This window comes from Cibotium barometz, chromosome 48 (genome assembly GCF_041138505.1).
Source record: "Cibotium barometz isolate CiBa-2024 chromosome 48, ASM4113850v1, whole genome shotgun sequence".
Lineage (NCBI taxonomy): Eukaryota > Viridiplantae > Streptophyta > Polypodiopsida > Cyatheales > Cibotiaceae > Cibotium > Cibotium barometz.
In genome coordinates, this window is record NC_141093.1 from 35,795,623 (window position 1) to 35,813,606 (window position 17,984).

At 48.9% G+C, this 17,984-nt stretch overlaps 1 protein-coding gene across 2 annotated transcripts in view; it reads left to right on the forward strand.

The window, feature by feature from the left end:
* Positions 1-17,750, forward strand: part of LOC147611123 (uncharacterized) — a 62,555-nt gene extending 44,805 nt beyond the window's left edge. For both annotated transcript variants that reach the window (XM_086785784.1, XM_086785783.1), the window contains exons 5-13: positions 12,964-13,051; positions 13,211-14,189; positions 14,512-14,566; positions 14,666-14,747; positions 14,865-14,945; positions 15,938-16,039; positions 16,168-16,229; positions 16,410-16,560; positions 17,450-17,750. In XM_086785784.1, the coding sequence (XP_086641910.1) occupies positions 12,964-13,051; positions 13,211-14,189; positions 14,512-14,566; positions 14,666-14,747; positions 14,865-14,945; positions 15,938-16,039; positions 16,168-16,229; positions 16,410-16,560; positions 17,450-17,512 (1,663 nt within the window). In that variant the 3' untranslated portion in view covers positions 17,513-17,750. The remainder of the gene's footprint in view (positions 1-12,963; positions 13,052-13,210; positions 14,190-14,511; positions 14,567-14,665; positions 14,748-14,864; positions 14,946-15,937; positions 16,040-16,167; positions 16,230-16,409; positions 16,561-17,449) is intronic.
* The last annotated feature ends 234 nt before the right edge of the window (positions 17,751-17,984 follow it).

The window sequence follows — 17,984 nt, forward strand, 5'->3', positions numbered from 1 at the left end:
CTGGCCTCGTAATGCATACATAAATGAGGCAACCAACAGCTGTCTGATAGAGTGTGACATCAAAGTGATCTCCAGCATCATGAAGACTCAACTTCAAACCTGTCTCCATTGGAGTAGCAATAGGCTTGCAGTCTTCAAGGCCAAATCTCCGCAACAGTGTTTCAATATACTTTGTCTGACACAAAGCAATACCTCCATCACACTGCTTAAATTGTATCCCCAAATAATGATGCAAATGCCCCAAATCTGACATCTCAAAAGAGGCATTCAAATCAGCCTTAAAATCAGCAATATGACTCTTATTTGGTCCTGTGAGCAGCATGTCATCGACATAGAGAGCAATGATTAGATGTACACCATCCACACGTTTAACATACAAAGTGCTTTCTGTTGGACTATTCTGAAACCCATGTGCAGTCAAATATGCATGTATTTTTTCATACCAAGCTCGTGGAGCTTGCTTTAAACCATATAAAGCCTTTTTTAACCTGCACACTTTGTTTTCCTGCCCTCTTTGAACAAAACCACGAGGCTGCGATACATACACCTCCTCATGCAAATCTCCATTTAAGAACGCAGTCTTTATGTCCAGCTGATGTACATTCCAACCATTATGAGCTGCTAATGCACAGATGCTACGAACAGTGGTCATACGACATGTGGGAGCAAAAGTCTCATCAAAATCAATGCCCTTCTCTTGAGCATAACCTTTTGCAACAAGCCTAGCCTTATGGCGATCCACTGTGCCATCAGGCTTACGCTTCAATTTGTATACCCACTTAGTGCCAATGGCCTTCTTGCCAGGGGGCAAGTCACATAAAGACCATGTACCATTCTTCATAATAGCATCGTATTCTGCTTGCATAGCAACCATCCAATTTTCTGAACTTTGTGCCTCATCAAATGAAACAGGCTCACTTTCATCGCACATACTAGAAACAGCCAATGCATAACAATCTGACGCATAAGAGGCACCATGAGAGCCAGAACGAGTGCGACTAGACAAAGGGGCATCCAACTTGCTGTCACGCAAAGTCTGCACCAGCCATCTAGGCATATTCCTAGAGCCCTCAATCTCTTGGCTCTCATCCTCAAGTGCATCATGCACATCTGCATCAGATATAGGCTGATCTATGCCATCATTTAAAACCTGCATAGGCTGAAAAACTGCCTCATGAGGTATTGCACTTGACTGTGCACCACTGAAAAGAGGCAACAATGTATCATAGACATCACGTGAGCTGATATCTGTCTCCTTAGTACATGAAACCAAGGGCTGAACTGCATCTTCCACAAATACAACATCACGGCTAACCAAAATGCGCTTTGTCTGTGGATGATACAAACGATAGCCTTTGCTCTCAGCACTATATCCAACAAAAATACATTTGACAGCTTTGTCATCCAATTTTCTGCGATGTTGCACAGGCACTAATGCATATGCCAGGCAACCAAAAACACGTAAATGGCCAACAGATGGCTTGCGGCCATGCCAAGCCTCATATGGAGTGACAACCTGTAATGCTTTGGTGGGACACCTGTTTAGTACATAAGTGGCACACATGACAGCCTCAAGCCAAAAACCATGTGGTAGACTTTGACTCTTAACCATACATCTTGCCATTTCCATGAGAGACCTGTTTTTTCTCTCAGCCACACCATTTTGCTGTGGTGTATACGGCACTGTACATTGGTGTTTTATCCCACGCTCAGCCAGAAATGCATTAAATTCTGAAGACATATACTCCCCCCCTCGATCTGAACGGAGGGTGCCCATCTTACTTTCTGACACATTTTCAGCCATAACCAAAAACTGTTTGAAGCACAAAAACACTTCGGACTTTGCCTTCAAAGGATATACCCATGCATGCCTGGTAAAATCATCAATGAAAGTCACGAAGTAAAGGTAGTTTCCAAATGATGGAGTTTGCATGGGACCACAAACATCACTGTGAACAAGCTGCAATCTGCGTTCAGCTCTCACTGATCCATCTTTGGGAAAGGAAGCACGCTGCATTTTACCCAATATGCAGCCCTCACAAACATGCTTGACAGGTGCCTCAAGCTTAGGCAAAGAAGACACCATTTCAGATTTCTGCAGGCGCAGCAAACTTGCAAAATTCAGATGACCAAAACGTGCATGCCACAGTTTTGCATTTGAAATAGCCTGCGTATCCATAATAGCACATGCTGAATCCTCTACACATTTGCCATCCATATTGAGCTTATACAGCCCTCGACATAGTGAACCAGATGCTACAATGATGTCACCACAAGAGAGATCATGAACAGTACATCTGTCATCCACAAATTTTACAACCAAACCTGTTTTGGCAAATGCGGAGACTGACAGCAGATTCTTTTTGATCCCTGGCACATACAATGCATCAAAAAGTGTAAAGGTGTTGCCATTTGCAACATTCAGCACAATCTGTCCAACTCCTTTAACGGGATAAGAGGAGTTATTGGCACAAGTGACAGTATTCCCTGTGGGAGCAGACTCAAGGAAAGTGAATAAACTGCGCTGCGAGGTGATATGCTTAGTGGCACCACTGTCAAAGTACCATACATCTGAATCTACTGCAGACATACATGTGTCATGCAAAGATGGGTCATAACTGCACTGCGCATTGAATGCCCATTCTGTATCTAGCACAACATTAGCAGATTCATTGTTAGAAGGAGAGGCATCTGCAACAGCCATACCAGCCTCTTTCTTCTTAGCCTCTTTCGCAGCCAGCTTAGGACACGCTTTGATGACATGATCATTTCCCTTACAGTACTTGCAAAATGTCTTCTGTTTGTCACCCTTCTTCTCATCTTTGTCTTCCTTCTTTGGTTGCGCAGCATTTGCAGATTTCTGCTTACTAGAAGAAAAGCCAGCTTTACCTTTCCCGCTTCTCTGACTAGCAACGAAAGCTTGATCTGCGACACGCATACTATTCCTGTTTTGCCTTGACTGGTCTTCTTGCAGCAAAACAGAAACTAACTCCTCAAATGATAAGGCATTGGGATTGCCTTTCATCATCAAGCGAAGAGTGGAAGCAAAACCCTGATAAGAATCTGGTAGACCATTCAAAACAGTCTGCACAAGTGAACTGTCTGACAGGATTTCATCTGCAGAAATGAGCTGCTCTTTGAAATCCTTGATCTTTGTCAAAAAGCTATCCATAGAATCACCTTCGTTCATATGCTCATTCTCCAACTGTTTTCGGAGATAAGCAACACGAGCCTCATTTCTTGCCTGATACAATGTGGCAAGTACATCCCAAGCATCCTTAGAAGTCCTGCAGGAGCGAATATGTGGGATAATGGTACGTTTGACAGACAGCGCAATCAAGGCATGAGCCTGCGCATCTCTACCATCCCAACGAATCTGCTCTGCTGAAAGTGGTGGTTCTCGAACAGCTGCTACAGCACTTGTGCCTGCACCATCATCAACAGTACCTGTTTCTGATGTGTTTGCAGCATTCCCAGCCACAATAGGACGTGCATCAATACCCTGCACAATATTCCATAACCCCTTTGCTACCAATACATGTCGCATCATATATGCCCACAATGGATAGTTGGTGCCATCCAACTTATCCTCAGCAGCCAACATGCGGAATACATCATTGTTGTCAGCCATGGCCAATGACTGTACTACTAGATGTAAGTGCTGTCTGCAAGAGGTAAACCTGTATAAAATCGACCTGTGCTATATAGCACAGCCCAAAACAGACGAATGGGCACCTGTCCTGCAGATTTTAATCTTGACAGAAAATCTGCACAGTAGGACGATTTTGCCTGCGCAGTACTTGGAATGCAAAAACGGAGGGCGAAATGACTTCAGGTGCCGGTGATGCTGCCCGGGAGGAGGAAGCCTGCTCTGATACCAATTGTTGGAATTAGGGTTGCAGGAATGCACACACAACTTCAAGAAGATGAGGAAGCTTGAGCACAACACAGTAGTGTATTATGAGTGCCAAAAATGAAAGATTACTAGCCCTAGAAGATAATGGGCGTATATACAATGCACGGGGGAAAAAACCTCCTAGTGAGGGAAAAAGTGCCCCGGCGGTCCTAAGTGTGTTCACACACATCACTACTATAATATGGTAACATGTCTATAGTATGTCCAAAAATGAAGCAATGCAACTAAGTCTCTAGTACAATGGACATGGCTGAGTGAAAACGTAAACTGCAACCCTGTGACCTATTGGACACTCTTGGCTAGCACTTCGCCTATAGAGAAATGCTTTGTGAAGTCCAATGCGGAGGAAAGTAGGTGATTATGACGATTTGGCTACCCACGTATATATATGCACCAATGCTTTTGGTCGGTTTGTTTTACTGCTGTCGGCCAGTCTGCCAAGTTATCACATGCCATGTGGCATTTGTGCCTGACCACAGGCCCAATCTTTTGTGTACCACAAGTGAGGTGTGTCACACAGAGACAATGGAGACTTTGGCTGATCCCTTTCTACATCAAAACCTTCTTCTTGGTTACTCATAGCGGGAGTGTTTGTGTTCGTGCCTGAGTGTAATAAGACCATCCACTAGAGGTGTGGCTCTTTTGGGGGCATACTGAAATGCTAGTGAACCTTCCACCCTTCAAGACATGGGAGCCACTCCGGTACTTGGGGTGGGCTCCGGGGAGCCTAAAACCAACCACACAAATAAAAATTTCAGCCCTTCTTGTCGAAGCCTGAAGCTTTGAAGTTTGGTACCAATGTGACATTCACCTGTGTGGAAGCGTTTCAAAGCTGCAAACTGAATATGCACAGAGATTAAAGTTTAGAAGATATGCAAGGACACAATATTGGGTCCCAACCAGCCCCCAACCTTATAGGTGTATTTGCTTTATTGCTTGCTAGGGAATAAGTACAAGATGGACTAACTTGCTGTCCACAGACTGAACTGAACTCGGGCAGAGGTGGACCTGATTTGGGCTGAATATGGCCACCCCTTGGGCTGCAATTGCTGCCCCTTGGTGCGTTTAGGGTTGGCAAGGTTGCCCCTCTAGATGACCATCAAAAGGTGTGCCATAGGCACACTCTTTCATGGCCCTTTTTGGTCCCTTTCATACCTGGGTGCCCATGGGCTGGTCACAGCACGATGGCCCCACTTTTGGCCATTGTTAGTCACTATTAAACTTAATGGTCTCTACACATGGCACGTCACATTTTCACAGGACTTGGACAAGGACTTCACACTTGACCTGGCCTTCCCAAAAAAATGCGACCATGGGTCTTATAAGTGTCCGGTCTGGCTGGTACAACCATTACATCTTGCAAAGAGGATTAGTCACGGGCACGACATGACTACACCCTACTGATGTGTGGTGCTTGGTGACACGTCCCTTGGACTAGGGCTCACAACATGCTCAAGGCCCATTAGAAAAGGGATCCTCTCTCCTAGACGAAGGAGAATGCTGACGTAGCACCCTAGGACAGATGGTGCACATGAGACACAATAAAGGAGTGCGCTGTTTTGGGGAAGACAATTAAAAGCTGGCCTAGCAACTCAAGGCTTTGGCAGGTCGGAGGAGTGCTGGCTTGTGTAGGAAGTCAGCCATCCTAACGTGGGTGGAGTCATAAGCTGGTGTGCAACCAAGGAGCCACTAAATGTCTCCTCCATAGCTGTAGATTTGATTGCTTCTCGAACTTCCCACATTACTCTGATTCGGAGTAAAGCTACATCATTTTAATGGAGTTCATCCCTGCATGCATGCATCAATGCCTTCCCCACACATTCTTTAGATGCCATATGTGCTTGCTAAAATTCCAAGGGCCATTGGCTTTCCAATCTCCCATTCTTCCAATTATGAGCTTCTAATAACGAGGGACCAATCAATTTCTCAATTTTTGAAACCCCTATATTTTAATTTTTAAATAGCAGCAAACTAGGGCATCTTCCCTTTTCTTTTTTTTTCCGAGAAAAGATCCTTTCATTAGTTATATAAAAACGCCCGAAGGGCTACAAAAGATCTCTCCTGCTCCTAAGAGAGAGAAGAGCAGAGAATACATCATGGCAGCCCGGGAGACTCTCCCTAGGTGCTGCAAAATACAAGCATTCGTATATAAAACTGAGCGGCTAAATCATACAATAGGGGGGGGGAAGAGCCAAACAGGTGGCCTGTAGTGCCAACGGGGGGATCCCGTGTGTAAGGTGTAGAACGGGCCACAGCGCCAAGTGGTGTGAAAGGCCTGGCGCCGTAAGATCGCCTCATCCGAGTCCCCCCGGATGCGGTCGTACTGTCCTCGCAGGGTGTGGATCAACTCCTGCCAAATCCCCCGAACAGTCTCTGCTGGTGGCTCTAACCGTAAAGCACCGGGCCCTCCAGGTGAACCAGATGGTGAGGCTGCTGAGGAGCTCCCATCGTAAATCCCTCTCCTGTGTCCAGTTGGCGGACGAGAAATCCGGTGCCGGAACCAGGCGAGGCTGGCCCCTAATAAATCTGATGGCCTGACTGCCCTGCTCCATCTCATAGCCCATAGCAGGCCCTGACAAAGTCGACCAAGCAGCGGCACCCCACGTAAACATACCCTCTGGAGAGAGGGGGGCCAGAATACGCAGTATCCGCAGCCAAATCTGCTGTGCCTGAGGGCAGTCCCAAAGGCAATGTCTCTGTGTCTCCATGGGGTGGCCGCATCGGACGCAGGCCGCCGGAAGACCGCTGTACACAAGCCAAGTGCCAACTGCTGAGCCCCTGTGGGCGACCAGCCACTGAAAAGCCGAGATCCTGCGGGCCTGCCAACTAGCCCAGAGCCGAGCCCAGAAATCCTCCAGGAACTCCTGTGAGAGTCCCTGCAATCGCCAATGCCCCGCTGCCGCTGGAGAAACCGTCCTCCTCGCCGTCAAAATATACCGTCCCAGCCGAACAGTATACTGAAAAAAGGTGATCTCTGTGGCCTCAAGAGATGCATAAGGATCATGCCACTCGTACTCCCCGGGGTCCCACTGTAGCCGGGCCAAGGGGCGCGCTGCATATGCCCATATGCGCCAATCCGGGAGCACATCAGCAGGGTCGGGGTCAATATGCCACTTCCGAGAAGCGGCAGCCACTACCCGAATCCTCTGGAAGGTGCACTCTGCAACCAAAGGCGACTCCACCTCCACTCTCTGGAGTCTGCCCTCATCCTGAATCTCATAATAGAGGCATCTGCCATCCTCAGTGCGAGCTCTGACAGCAATCAGGATCTCCAACTGCGTAAAGGCTCCCATCCACCGTGGGGCCACTGGCTCGAGAGGTGTGAACCACTCCTCTGTAAGTGCCTCCTGAATATCATCCCTCATAATCATCCCCCCTCTGAAGTGACTCAGCCTCTCCACCTGGATCTCCTTTGGTAGACTGCAGAAAGCCTGCCAGTCTCCAAAACTACGAGCTGGGCCTGCCGCTAAAGGTCCCCAGGCTAGACGAGGCCGAGAACCCAGCATATGACCCTGCTCCGTACGAACCGCTGGGCTCCAGATGAGCGGCTGCCTGGCCCGCTCCTCAACACAAGAAGGAGGCCGCTGAGATAGCCCTGGTCTCAGCAGCTCCCAAGCTCTCAGGATACTCAAAGCAAATCTGTCCTCCCATCCTCTACTGAGGCCTGTCCTCCTCATCTCTATGAAGATCCAGCGAATCTCTGGTGCCCAAGTACCCCCTGCAGGGGGCGCCCGAGCCTGCAGTCGCTGCAAAAGGAGCTCTTTCCAAGGCTCAGCGCCTGGAAGCAACCCCCGAACAATAAGCTTCCCCAATAAGGCTCTACTCTGATCGACTGGATCTATAATGCCCAAACCGCCCTGAGCCAGCGGAAGTGAAATAACTGCCCATGCAACCTTTGCCCGAGCTGGCTGACCGTCCCGCCCAGACCACAGAAAGTTCCTGATCAGCCTCTGTACCTGGCTGATGCAAGAGCTCGAGAAAATCCAGCAAGACGTAATGTACCACATGGTCGCTAACAGCACCTGATTTGCCACCACCACCCTCCCAGCCAAGGATAGTCGAGCTGTACTCCAATACAATAGCTTCTTCCGAATGCTCAGAAGAAGCGGGGCAATCTGCTGCTCAGGTGACAAATCGAGGCCAATCTGGCATCCCAAATACCGCACTGCTGTGCCAGGAGGAATCCATCTAAAACCGGGGTCCGGGCTCCATGCCGGAGTGGGAGCACTACTGATCCAAAAGGCCACTGTCTTGCGCCAATTGATCAATGCTCCCGAGGCTGCACTAAAAACCTGGAGCGACTGCTCAGCCCGAATAAGATTGGCCTCTTGGCCATGCAAAAATAAGCCCGTGTCATCTGCAAACTCAGCATCAAGCAAATCCTCCCCCCGGACTGGGAGCTGAAGTCCTCTCAAACCAACCTCCTCTGCCGTCAAATACATACTCATAGCCTCCGCAAAGAAGAGAAAAAGGAAAGGGGCGAGAGGACACCCCTGGCGGACTGATCTGGTCAGCTCAAAACTCGGCCCCCGTCCTCCTGCAATCAGCACCTGGCTGCGAGCTGTGGAATACAAAGCTGCCACCCCTCTGATCCATCCTGGCTCAAAGCCCAGGCGAAGCATAGTGTCCTCTAAGAATCCCCAATCAACTCTATCGTATGCCTTCTCAAAATCGAGAAGCATCACGACCAAGTCCTCGCCAAGAAATCTAGCTCGGGCCGTCGCCTCCCAGAAAGTAAAGATGTTGTCAAGGATACTGCGCTCCTTGACAAATCCTGTCTGAGTAGCATGAATCAACTCCCCCAGGAAGGGCTGGATCCTCAAACTCAAGGCCTTTGCTAAGACCTTGTAGACAGTATTGAGGATCGTAATAGGCCTCCACTGCCGAATGTCATCTGATACTCCCTCCCCCTTGGGGATAAGATAGATCAAGCCCTCTGAAAAGCTCTACGGCATCACCCCAGTGTCCAAAACATGCTGAAAGCCCCTGCGGAGGCCTGGCCCCAAAAGGTCCCAATAGCGCAAAAAAAAGGCCGGCGTCAGTCCGTCCTCCCCTGGGCAACTATGTCGCGGCAGGACCCTCAAGGCCTCGGCAAGCTCAATCTCTGACAGAGGCGCACCTAGAACTGTACGCATATGGTCTGTGACCCTCCTCTGCACATGGGCCCACACAGTCTGTCTGCAAACATCTCGATCCTCAGTGGCTGGCTCCGCTGAAAGCAGGTCACTATAGAAAGCAGTGGCAATGGCTCTGATCTCCCCGAGCTCAGTAGCTACTGATCCATCCGGTCTACCAAGCTGGCGGACTCCTGCTCGCGCATGACGGGGTCCAGTGATCTCAAAAAACTCCCCAGTCACTCTATCACCAAGCTGCGTCCACTGAGAGGCCTGACGCCGATAGTAAAACTCATGTCTCTGCTCCTCTACCTCTCTAACCTCCTGACATGCCTGGCTCAACTGGGACGCCACCCACTCACATGCAGGCTGCTGCTCCTGAAGGCGCTGTAGCGAAGCAAGGCTGCGTCTCAGCCGTTGCTCCCGCTCGCGAATCTCTCCCAGTCGCGTCAAAGCTGCAGCGTGCAAAAAAGAGCTAAGATCAATGAGTCCCTGGGCACACTGGCCCGCTGCATCCTGGTCAGAGCACTGACTATCATGCCAGATCCTCTCAATATCCTCAGCGAGACTGGGATCTGCAAGTACCCTCTCTGGGATCCTCAACTGCAAGCTGGGCTCCCGTGTCCCCTCCTCCAATGTCAATATAACTGGCGCATGATCTGAAAATGAGGTGCCAGCGAGAATGCCGACGGAGCCTCCTCGCTCCCCTAACCAATCGCCCACATAAAAGCGATCAATCCGAGATAGATTAGTCCCTCCCTGCCGGCGATCCGACCGAGAGAAACTAAGACTGTCCTGAGACTGGGAGAAAGCCCCATGCTGCCATGCATCAGTGATCCTCAGTGACATGCAAAACCGGTCCCAAGCTGCAAGCTCCGTGCCGTGCACTGTAACATGACTGCCTCCCACCCTATCTGCCGGGTCCTCAAGCATGTTGAAGTCTCCCCCAACACACCAATGTGCGGCCTCTGGCAATGCATCTGTGACCTGAGTCCAGAACTCTGCTCTGGCACTAGCATGATTGGGCGCATAGATGTTGAGCACACCCAATAGCTCATCATGCATCCTCAGAATGACATACTGTGCTCTACCAGGCACAATGATCCCTCGATCCACAATGGCCTGCCGCCATACATCTGCAATAACCATGCATACTCCTCCCTGTCCACCCAAAGGACCAAACCCTGCAGACCAAAAAGTGTCCCATCTACCAGGCATCACCGAACCATATCTCCGGATCCTGCTCTCACCCAAGTGGTGCTCCTGCATCATCAAAATGTCAATGCTGCCACCAACCAGGCATCTCTGAAGCTCCTGCCTCAAGCAGCCTCGATAACGTATAAAGTGTGCTCCGCCAAGGCCCTGTACATTCCATGAGACGATCCTCATGGATGCCCTGCTGAGGTGGATGCTGTCTCAACCGTGCGGCGGGCCTTCGCAAGCGGCTTGGATGGAGAGTAGTCCCCATCCGAACGGCTGCGAATCTGCCCACCCGGTGTAATGCAAGAATCCCGGATCAGGCGCCAGTGGCTGTGGCCCATGGCGACTGCCTCCTGCTCTGACAGAGAAACCTCGTGTATACTCACATATCCAGGGTCGCGTGCCAAGTCTGCCACTATGCGCACGACCAAATGCCGAATCCCTGAGGTATCCACACTCCCGGGATCCAAGAAAAAATGAGCCAACTCCCAAAGTCGGCCTATCACATCTGTCACCTCCAAATCGCTCATGTGGTGAGAAAACTCAACTGCCTGAGTCTTCAAAGTGCTGAGAGCGAGCTCTAGAGTCCACTCCCGATCACAAGGTCCACAAAGAGGGAACGAGAAGGCCACCGCTGAGTCTAGTGCCTCCTCCCCGCGGGCCGGAGGTATCACTACATGGACTCGAATGGGTGCTGGCTCATGGGGGCCCTCTGCTCCAAAAAGCCGTGTAAAGGTATAATCAAAGGCCTCCGAGCGCTGTCTAATGCCAAGGCGACTCAGCCGACTGCGGATAGATGAAATCCGCGAGGCCCTAATCGGCATAGGTCTCCTCTGTGATGCTCGAGCGAGGTCAGTGCTCAGCGCTCTCCGGACTGCAGGTGAGCGCCAGGGAACTGCCAGGGTCTCCCGGGAAGGTGAGGCGGGCGGAGGGGGAGGAGGGGGAGGCGAAGGAGGTGGAGAGGGAACCGCTGCCGAAACCGGAGCGGGGGCGGGAGGAGGCGAAGGTGGAAGCGAGGCGGTGGGAGGGGACGGGGGTGGGGGGGGTGAAGGAGGGGGAGCTGGCATCTCCTGGTCCTCGGTCGCTGCAGGGGTCTCCTCCTGAAGAGGAGCAAAGCTGTTCCTCACGGGAACCCAGTGAGGCTGAGACTGTGGCTGCTGCTGCAGCGGTCTCTGGGCGTGCTACTGTGGCTGTCTCCCTCGGCGGCGCACCGGTCCAGGCTGCCACTCCGAGGTCTCTGTGGCCTGGGCAGGCGTCCCTGAGGCAGCCTGCCGAGCCGAATCTGTGGGCGGGCCATCAGAAGCCTGCTGCTGTGGTGCGGGTCGAGGTCTCCTGCGAGGGCAGGCCTTGGCCAGATGACCGACCTGCTTGCAAATGAAACACTGGTTCAGGAGCCCCGAGAACTCCACTCTCTGATCTATCCACCCCCCCCCTATCCTAGGTAGCTGAATGACCTTAGGAAGGGAGGAGATGTCAGACACCAACACTCTGACCGAAGGTAGCCCAGCTGCTCTGGCCACCAGTGAAGCTGCTGAGGGGCCCGTCTCTAGTACCGAGCCCACCAATGCTCCGAGCTTGGAGAGGAGCGGAAGATACTCCCGGCGGAGACCAGGGAAACAAACTGTAATATGGAAGAGGCGCTCTCCCTGTTCCGCCGCTGCTGGGTCAAATCCATGCTGCCAGGGTCTGAAGAAAGCCCGAGCACCCCTGATGTCCAGAGGACTCATGGCAAGGACCTTGGCAACGCTCTGGGCGGCCTCGAACTCGATCTGATAATGGCCCCGGCCCAGGAGCTGTACATCCAGTATCTTGCCCACATCTGCAAGAAGGCGGGCCTGAAGAAGATCCCTGATCTCCCCTCTACTGGGGCGAGTGCCGACTATACGGCAGATGGTGGAATGAGCCTGGAGGCGTTCCACCTCTGCGGTGAGGCTCGCTTCCTCTTCCGGCGAAAGAGAAAGCCTGATGGGGATGTCCTCGGGGGCGGGCGAGGGGGCTGCGGATGAGTCCCTCTGAGGCGAGGCGGGAGGAGTCTCCATCAGAGTCTGAAGCTCAGGCGAAGGCGAGGCGAAAGCGGAAAAACCTGCAAGAAACAGGCTGCACACCAAGAGGCGGAAGTCGGGATGAAAATGGAGAAAAACAAAACCCCCTGGGGGTGAAAAAAACACGAAAGAGGAGGGAGGGGGCGAAAGCGAAGGAGAAACCCTAAGGGGGTGGCGGCAAAAACGTGAGAGGGAGGGGAGGCGGGGCGCTGCTGAAGGGAGGCGGGTGCGAAAAGGCGGCGAGGTGGGGGGCGAACAGGCGACAAAGGGGGAGGGGGGGCGAACAGGCGAAGGGGGGGGGGGGGGGGCGAAAAGGCCAAGAGGCGGCTAGGAGGGGGGGGGGGGGGGGGACGAAATGGCGAGGAGGGGGGAGGCGCAGCAGCGAGGCAGGAGGGGGGCACAGCGGCGAGAAGAAGGCAGGCGGGGGGTGGAGGGGCGAACAGGCGGAGAGGAGGGGGCGAACAGGCGTCAGAGGAATGGGGGCGAACAGACGGGTGCGCAGAGCAGGGTGGAGGCGGGAGCTTCAGCGAGCTACGCGATCTCGGCATCTTCCCTTTTCTTCTCTTAATCTAGTTATTTATATGCTTTGTTTTTCACTGTTACATTTTAATCAAGTGCAGTTGCATTCACTTCAGGGTGTGCAGTATGATTGTTATGTTTTTTTTTAATTTTACCTTTTGACCATGTGCAGCATACATGATTTTGAGTTTACCCCTGAATGTGCTGTCTTTGATCTCCTGGATATCGGGCTTGTACACGGCTGGTTGTGCGATCCTCAGGTGATTATATCTCTGCAACAGGTCTTTTAAGAGCGTGCAGTTGATGGGTTTTTTTCTCCTATCTAAATTCAAATTCAAAGATGTAAAGTTACAATTTTAAAAATATATTTTTGGGTACTTTTGTCATGCTGGGGTGGTTTGTCCGTATTATGCATGCAGGATGAAGTAACAAGCAGGATCATTGGAGCCAATTCATACAATACTCTGGTTGAGAAGCTTGTGGAGTTGCAAACGGCCAAGGCAGACCTTCTGGGCTCAACATCAGTGGATCCTGTCGACTTTGCTGCTGCAACGACAGCAACTTTAGGGGTCCCTTCTCCTTCATGCGAGATGCTTCTGAAGACGAAATCGTTTGATGATCTGGATGCACCCTTACTTCCGGACCACACACAACGCAAGGGGGATGCAGAAGAAACTGCCCTACTGCTCCAAGCTTTGAAGTTCTCAAAAGATGAGATGATGTCAGCAGGCAATCACCAAGTGGGACATGCATTTGATTTTGAGCAGCTCATAAGCAATTCAGATCAGGGAGACATGTTCCAAAAGGTTGAAAACTCAGTCTCTTCAGCTGGAGCTGAGAGCTGTTTGTTGAAGAAAAGCAATGAGGGGGGAGGGTGTTTAGCCTCTCCTGATGGGGCTTTCGAGGACAAGGATCTATGTGATTATTTTGTGCAAGTTAGCACAGACAATGACCAATGGGACCATGGAGGCGGTTGTGGCACAACAGGTTCTCTTGAGAAGGGTCAAGGGACTGATGGTGGGCATGCTAGAGAAGGATATAAGGCTGCATTAAGGAATCACTCGCCGCCAATTTTCGACGATGAAGGTGAAGCAGAGTTTCATGAAATCCAGACAGTGATCCCCCAAAACCCCCTGCTTAATGCACCAAATATAAGCAAAGGTCAAGATGTTCTTGAACAGGAAGTGTTGGATCAAGATAAACCAGTCATTGAATCAAGGACATTGGATTGTAGCCTTGATGTGGGTGCTTCTGCAAGCTCATGCTCAAGGAGCTCTGAACCTCTCTACGAAGGTGAAGCTGAGGCCGGGACATCCCAGATTGAAAGTAGGGAGCCTTTATATGAAGGGGAGGCCAGTTTAGCTGAGTGCACAGAGCAAACAGGCTTTGAGGAAGAAGGTGCTTTTAGTTCCCTATTTCCAAAAAAAGACATCTTTTGAGAACTATCATGTGAAGTGGTTGAACTGCGCTCTCGTACCACATGAAACCTCATCCTCTTATCTACACTTCACCTGCAGGTGGAACCTATTCAACATCAGTCACACACACACATGCACCCACACGTGTGCTCACATATACTCATGCATGCACATAGTCTTATATGTACGTACACGCACATCCACACATGCACACAGGCACGTGGGTGCACACACCCCTATGAATCGATTGAGTCTTTTGGCTGACAAACTGAAGGTTCTGATACATCCTATCACTTACGTAGGTGTAATTATCGATAATTTCCTGAATCGCCATGCAAGCCAGCTGACTTACTTCGGGTATGCAATTTTGCAAAAAAAAAATCAGTAAATATTTTTTTTTCCCAAAATTGCATGGTCTCTTTACAAATCATCATAAATTGGCTGTATATTACACAGGCTTTTTAGTCTTCAAGAAGGGCTGAAAGAGAGGGAACTTTGCGTCTTTTTTCGGAATAATCATTTCAACACCATGTTTAAGGTATATCAGAAGCATTCTGTCCAAGTGCAGTGAATGTGCTGGTTTATTCCTCATTGGTAGAGGCATCTATCGACTCACATAATTTATTAATATTAATATTTTGTCATGTTACTTTAGTACAATGGGGAACTCTATTTACTGGTTACGGATCAAGGCTATCTAAACCAGTCAGACATAGTTTGGGAGAAGCTGGATGAGGTACACAATTCTTATCTAGTGATGATTTTTGTTTTTAGTTGATGTCGGGAAAAAACTAATTCTAGTGCGGATCTCATTGTGCTTTGTGGCTCCTCGTTTGAACGTGGGCACGGTTGAGTTTTACAAAGGCTTCGTTATGTGGCAATACTGACACTGGCAACTTGGTCTCAAGGCTGATATGCGTCAGAATCTCAACCCCCTTACCTATATTACTTTTGCTCGCTATATATCCTAGATAGGCTGCATCATCATCCCACACTAACATGGGCTTTACATGACAGTCCTTTTTTCCAGTTGGATTGAAGCCCGTGGGACACTTTTTATTGAATACTTGGGCAGCCTAGCAGGTTTGCAGGTGGTCAGTAGGGTGCTAGGATGTTGCTTGTCGAAATGGGAGTTGATTAACAACCATTATGAGGATGACAGCTGCAGGCTAGCCCTCAAGATTGTATAGCATGGGATGATGCTCAGTGAGAGACAGCCTACCTAGACAGAGTGGTGGTGACTGGTCTGGACAGTCCCTGTGATTCACTATTGGGAGATGATAAGTAGCCTAACTGTTTGGTATTTCTTATGGTCTAGATAAACACGATACAGTGACCCCCTCCTACCTTCCCTTTCCTCCCCCTCTTGCTAAAGAATAACATGATGTAGCATGGCCAGAAAAAAGGGAGCGGGTTTTCCCCCTGCTGGTTTCTTGGCCTTTTCCATGCACGCTGGGGACTGTCTTTTATATGAAGGTGAAATGCCCAATATGATGAGGTTTCTTTTTGTTGATAAAACCTTGACATCAGCTTTTGGGGCTTTCAATTTCTTTTGTAATTATAACCTTAGACACTGAAAGGTGATTTAAAATATTTCAGATAAACAAGGATACTGGAATCCTATTCTCTTAGCTAGTAAATCAGGCATTCTGTACCTTAAGGGAGTGAGATTCTGTTGTATAGGTAAGTTTCTAATGCAAATTGTGGTAACTTCGAATCGTCTTGTAGGTACATGGAGACGGTGTGTTTGTAACGGGAACATTCACACCCTTCCGAGCAGATGAAAGTAATGGTTTGTGGGATGAGCAGGGTGCCATAGCTGCTACTGCGGTAATTTTAAACATTTTTTCTAAATTTTCCTCACGGATTTATATTATCTTATGAATTTTAGTACGTAGACTTCATTTTAAAGAACACTGAAGCTGGGTGTTTTTGGTGATTATTATTATTATCATCAGGACTATCTTTCTTCTCAGCATCAAATCAGTGAAACAGCAGCTAAAGAGACTGGTTATAACAAGTAGGTGTGCTAAATTTTCTTTACATGAGTAGGACTCCACGAATTGTGTGCGCGTGCACGTGCGCGTGCTTGCGTGTGTGTGGGTGCTAGGGGTATGTGTGTGCTAGTGCGCAGTATGGGTAGTTGATTGATTTGCTGTGGTCCAAGAAACACACATTTTTTTCTGTTGCATTGATATAGCTCGGATCTGGAGCTCGCTATGTCTCTTCAACATCAGGAGTTTGAACAGCAGCAGCAGGAGCAAGCAAAAACTGCGTCCTCGGCTTCTGTCCGTCCACAATCTCAAACTGTGGGTGTTGTCGCGAGAGCAGATGGTAGCAGGCTGATCACTGTAAGTTTAAGAGGATAGAAAGACCTACATCACTATGTTTGATCAACAAATAACTAATTACCAAAATTCTAAAATATAATAATGATTTGTGTTGCTAAGTTGATCATATTTTTAGCACGGAAGAAGGCTATGACTTGGGATATATGGGGCTGATATTAACATAGGGGAAGGGGGCTTCACCTGTCGCCTAATTTGACAGTTCATCAATAGTTCTCTCCCTAAAAGGTGCCCGTCCCCTTTTCACAAGGAGGACACCAAGAATATTATCAGGTGGGTCAAGTGGTTCGGTCATGATCATAAATATGTCCAGGTCATGGTTTGAATTTTGTTGGGGCTGTTTTTACCATATCTTCTTTACATCTGTGCTATCCAGGCCGGCTGTGTGTGTGTGTATGTGTGTGTGTGTGTGTGTTTTTTTTTCTTCAAAAAGTGTCTTTGACTAAGCATGGACTTGGACACACACTCAATCCACTCATCTGCAGAATGTGAAAATGCTTCTGCCTGGACACCAATTTGAATAAATTTCCAATGTAAGCCAGGGTAGTGACTGTCTGGGCATTTGTGAATCTTCCCTAAAAAACATATGCAAACTTAGCCTTATTATAATACTGCTGTTTACCTTGCAACGTGTAAAAAAAACACCAGAAAAATCAAGCACCATTATTCTATGATGAGTGATATGGGGGAAGCCTCTAATTACATTATGATAGCGTATCTTGATGGTTGAATGCTCTCTCTGCATGGTGTGGGCGTTGCATGTGGGGGCGCATTCACATGCACTTGTGTCGAAAGGATTTAGTCAAAGAGATTAGTTGACTTAAATGCTGAGCATTATGTGTCACAACGTTTCAAGCTTGTGTTAATTGAAAGTGTTCTGTAATCTTTGCAGGGGCCCAAAAAGAGTTCCTACTCCTCAAAGCCTGATCCAAAATCAAAATGTGTAGTTATGTAATACCGACATACCTGTATGAATGGCCCCAGTATTTTATTTATTCTTTTAGGTGAGTAGAAATTAGTGCGCATTTCAGGTCGGATTCTTGATGTAAGAAAGACTGGTAATTAGGTTTATTTGAACAGTGGCAAGGCATTCCATGTATGATAATTGCCAAAGATGTTCTATCAATACTATATTGTATATGTAAAACTGGGTTGGATGGGGCCAAAGGTCAAAAAGTTAATAATTTTTGGTATAGAATTTTGCCAGTATAATGAAGTTTTTGAAATACTTTAATTCAATTTGTGTGTGTGTGTGTGTGTGTGTGCACGCGTAAGCTATGCTCCATGAGGGTGCTGGAGGGACCTGCAAGGTATGCTCATAAATGACAACTTTTGTATCAAGGACTGTATATTGATGTGGCATGTTGTGGTCTTTAGATGTCTTCAAAAAACCTTCTCTATAATCTTACATGGTAGATAGTCGATGT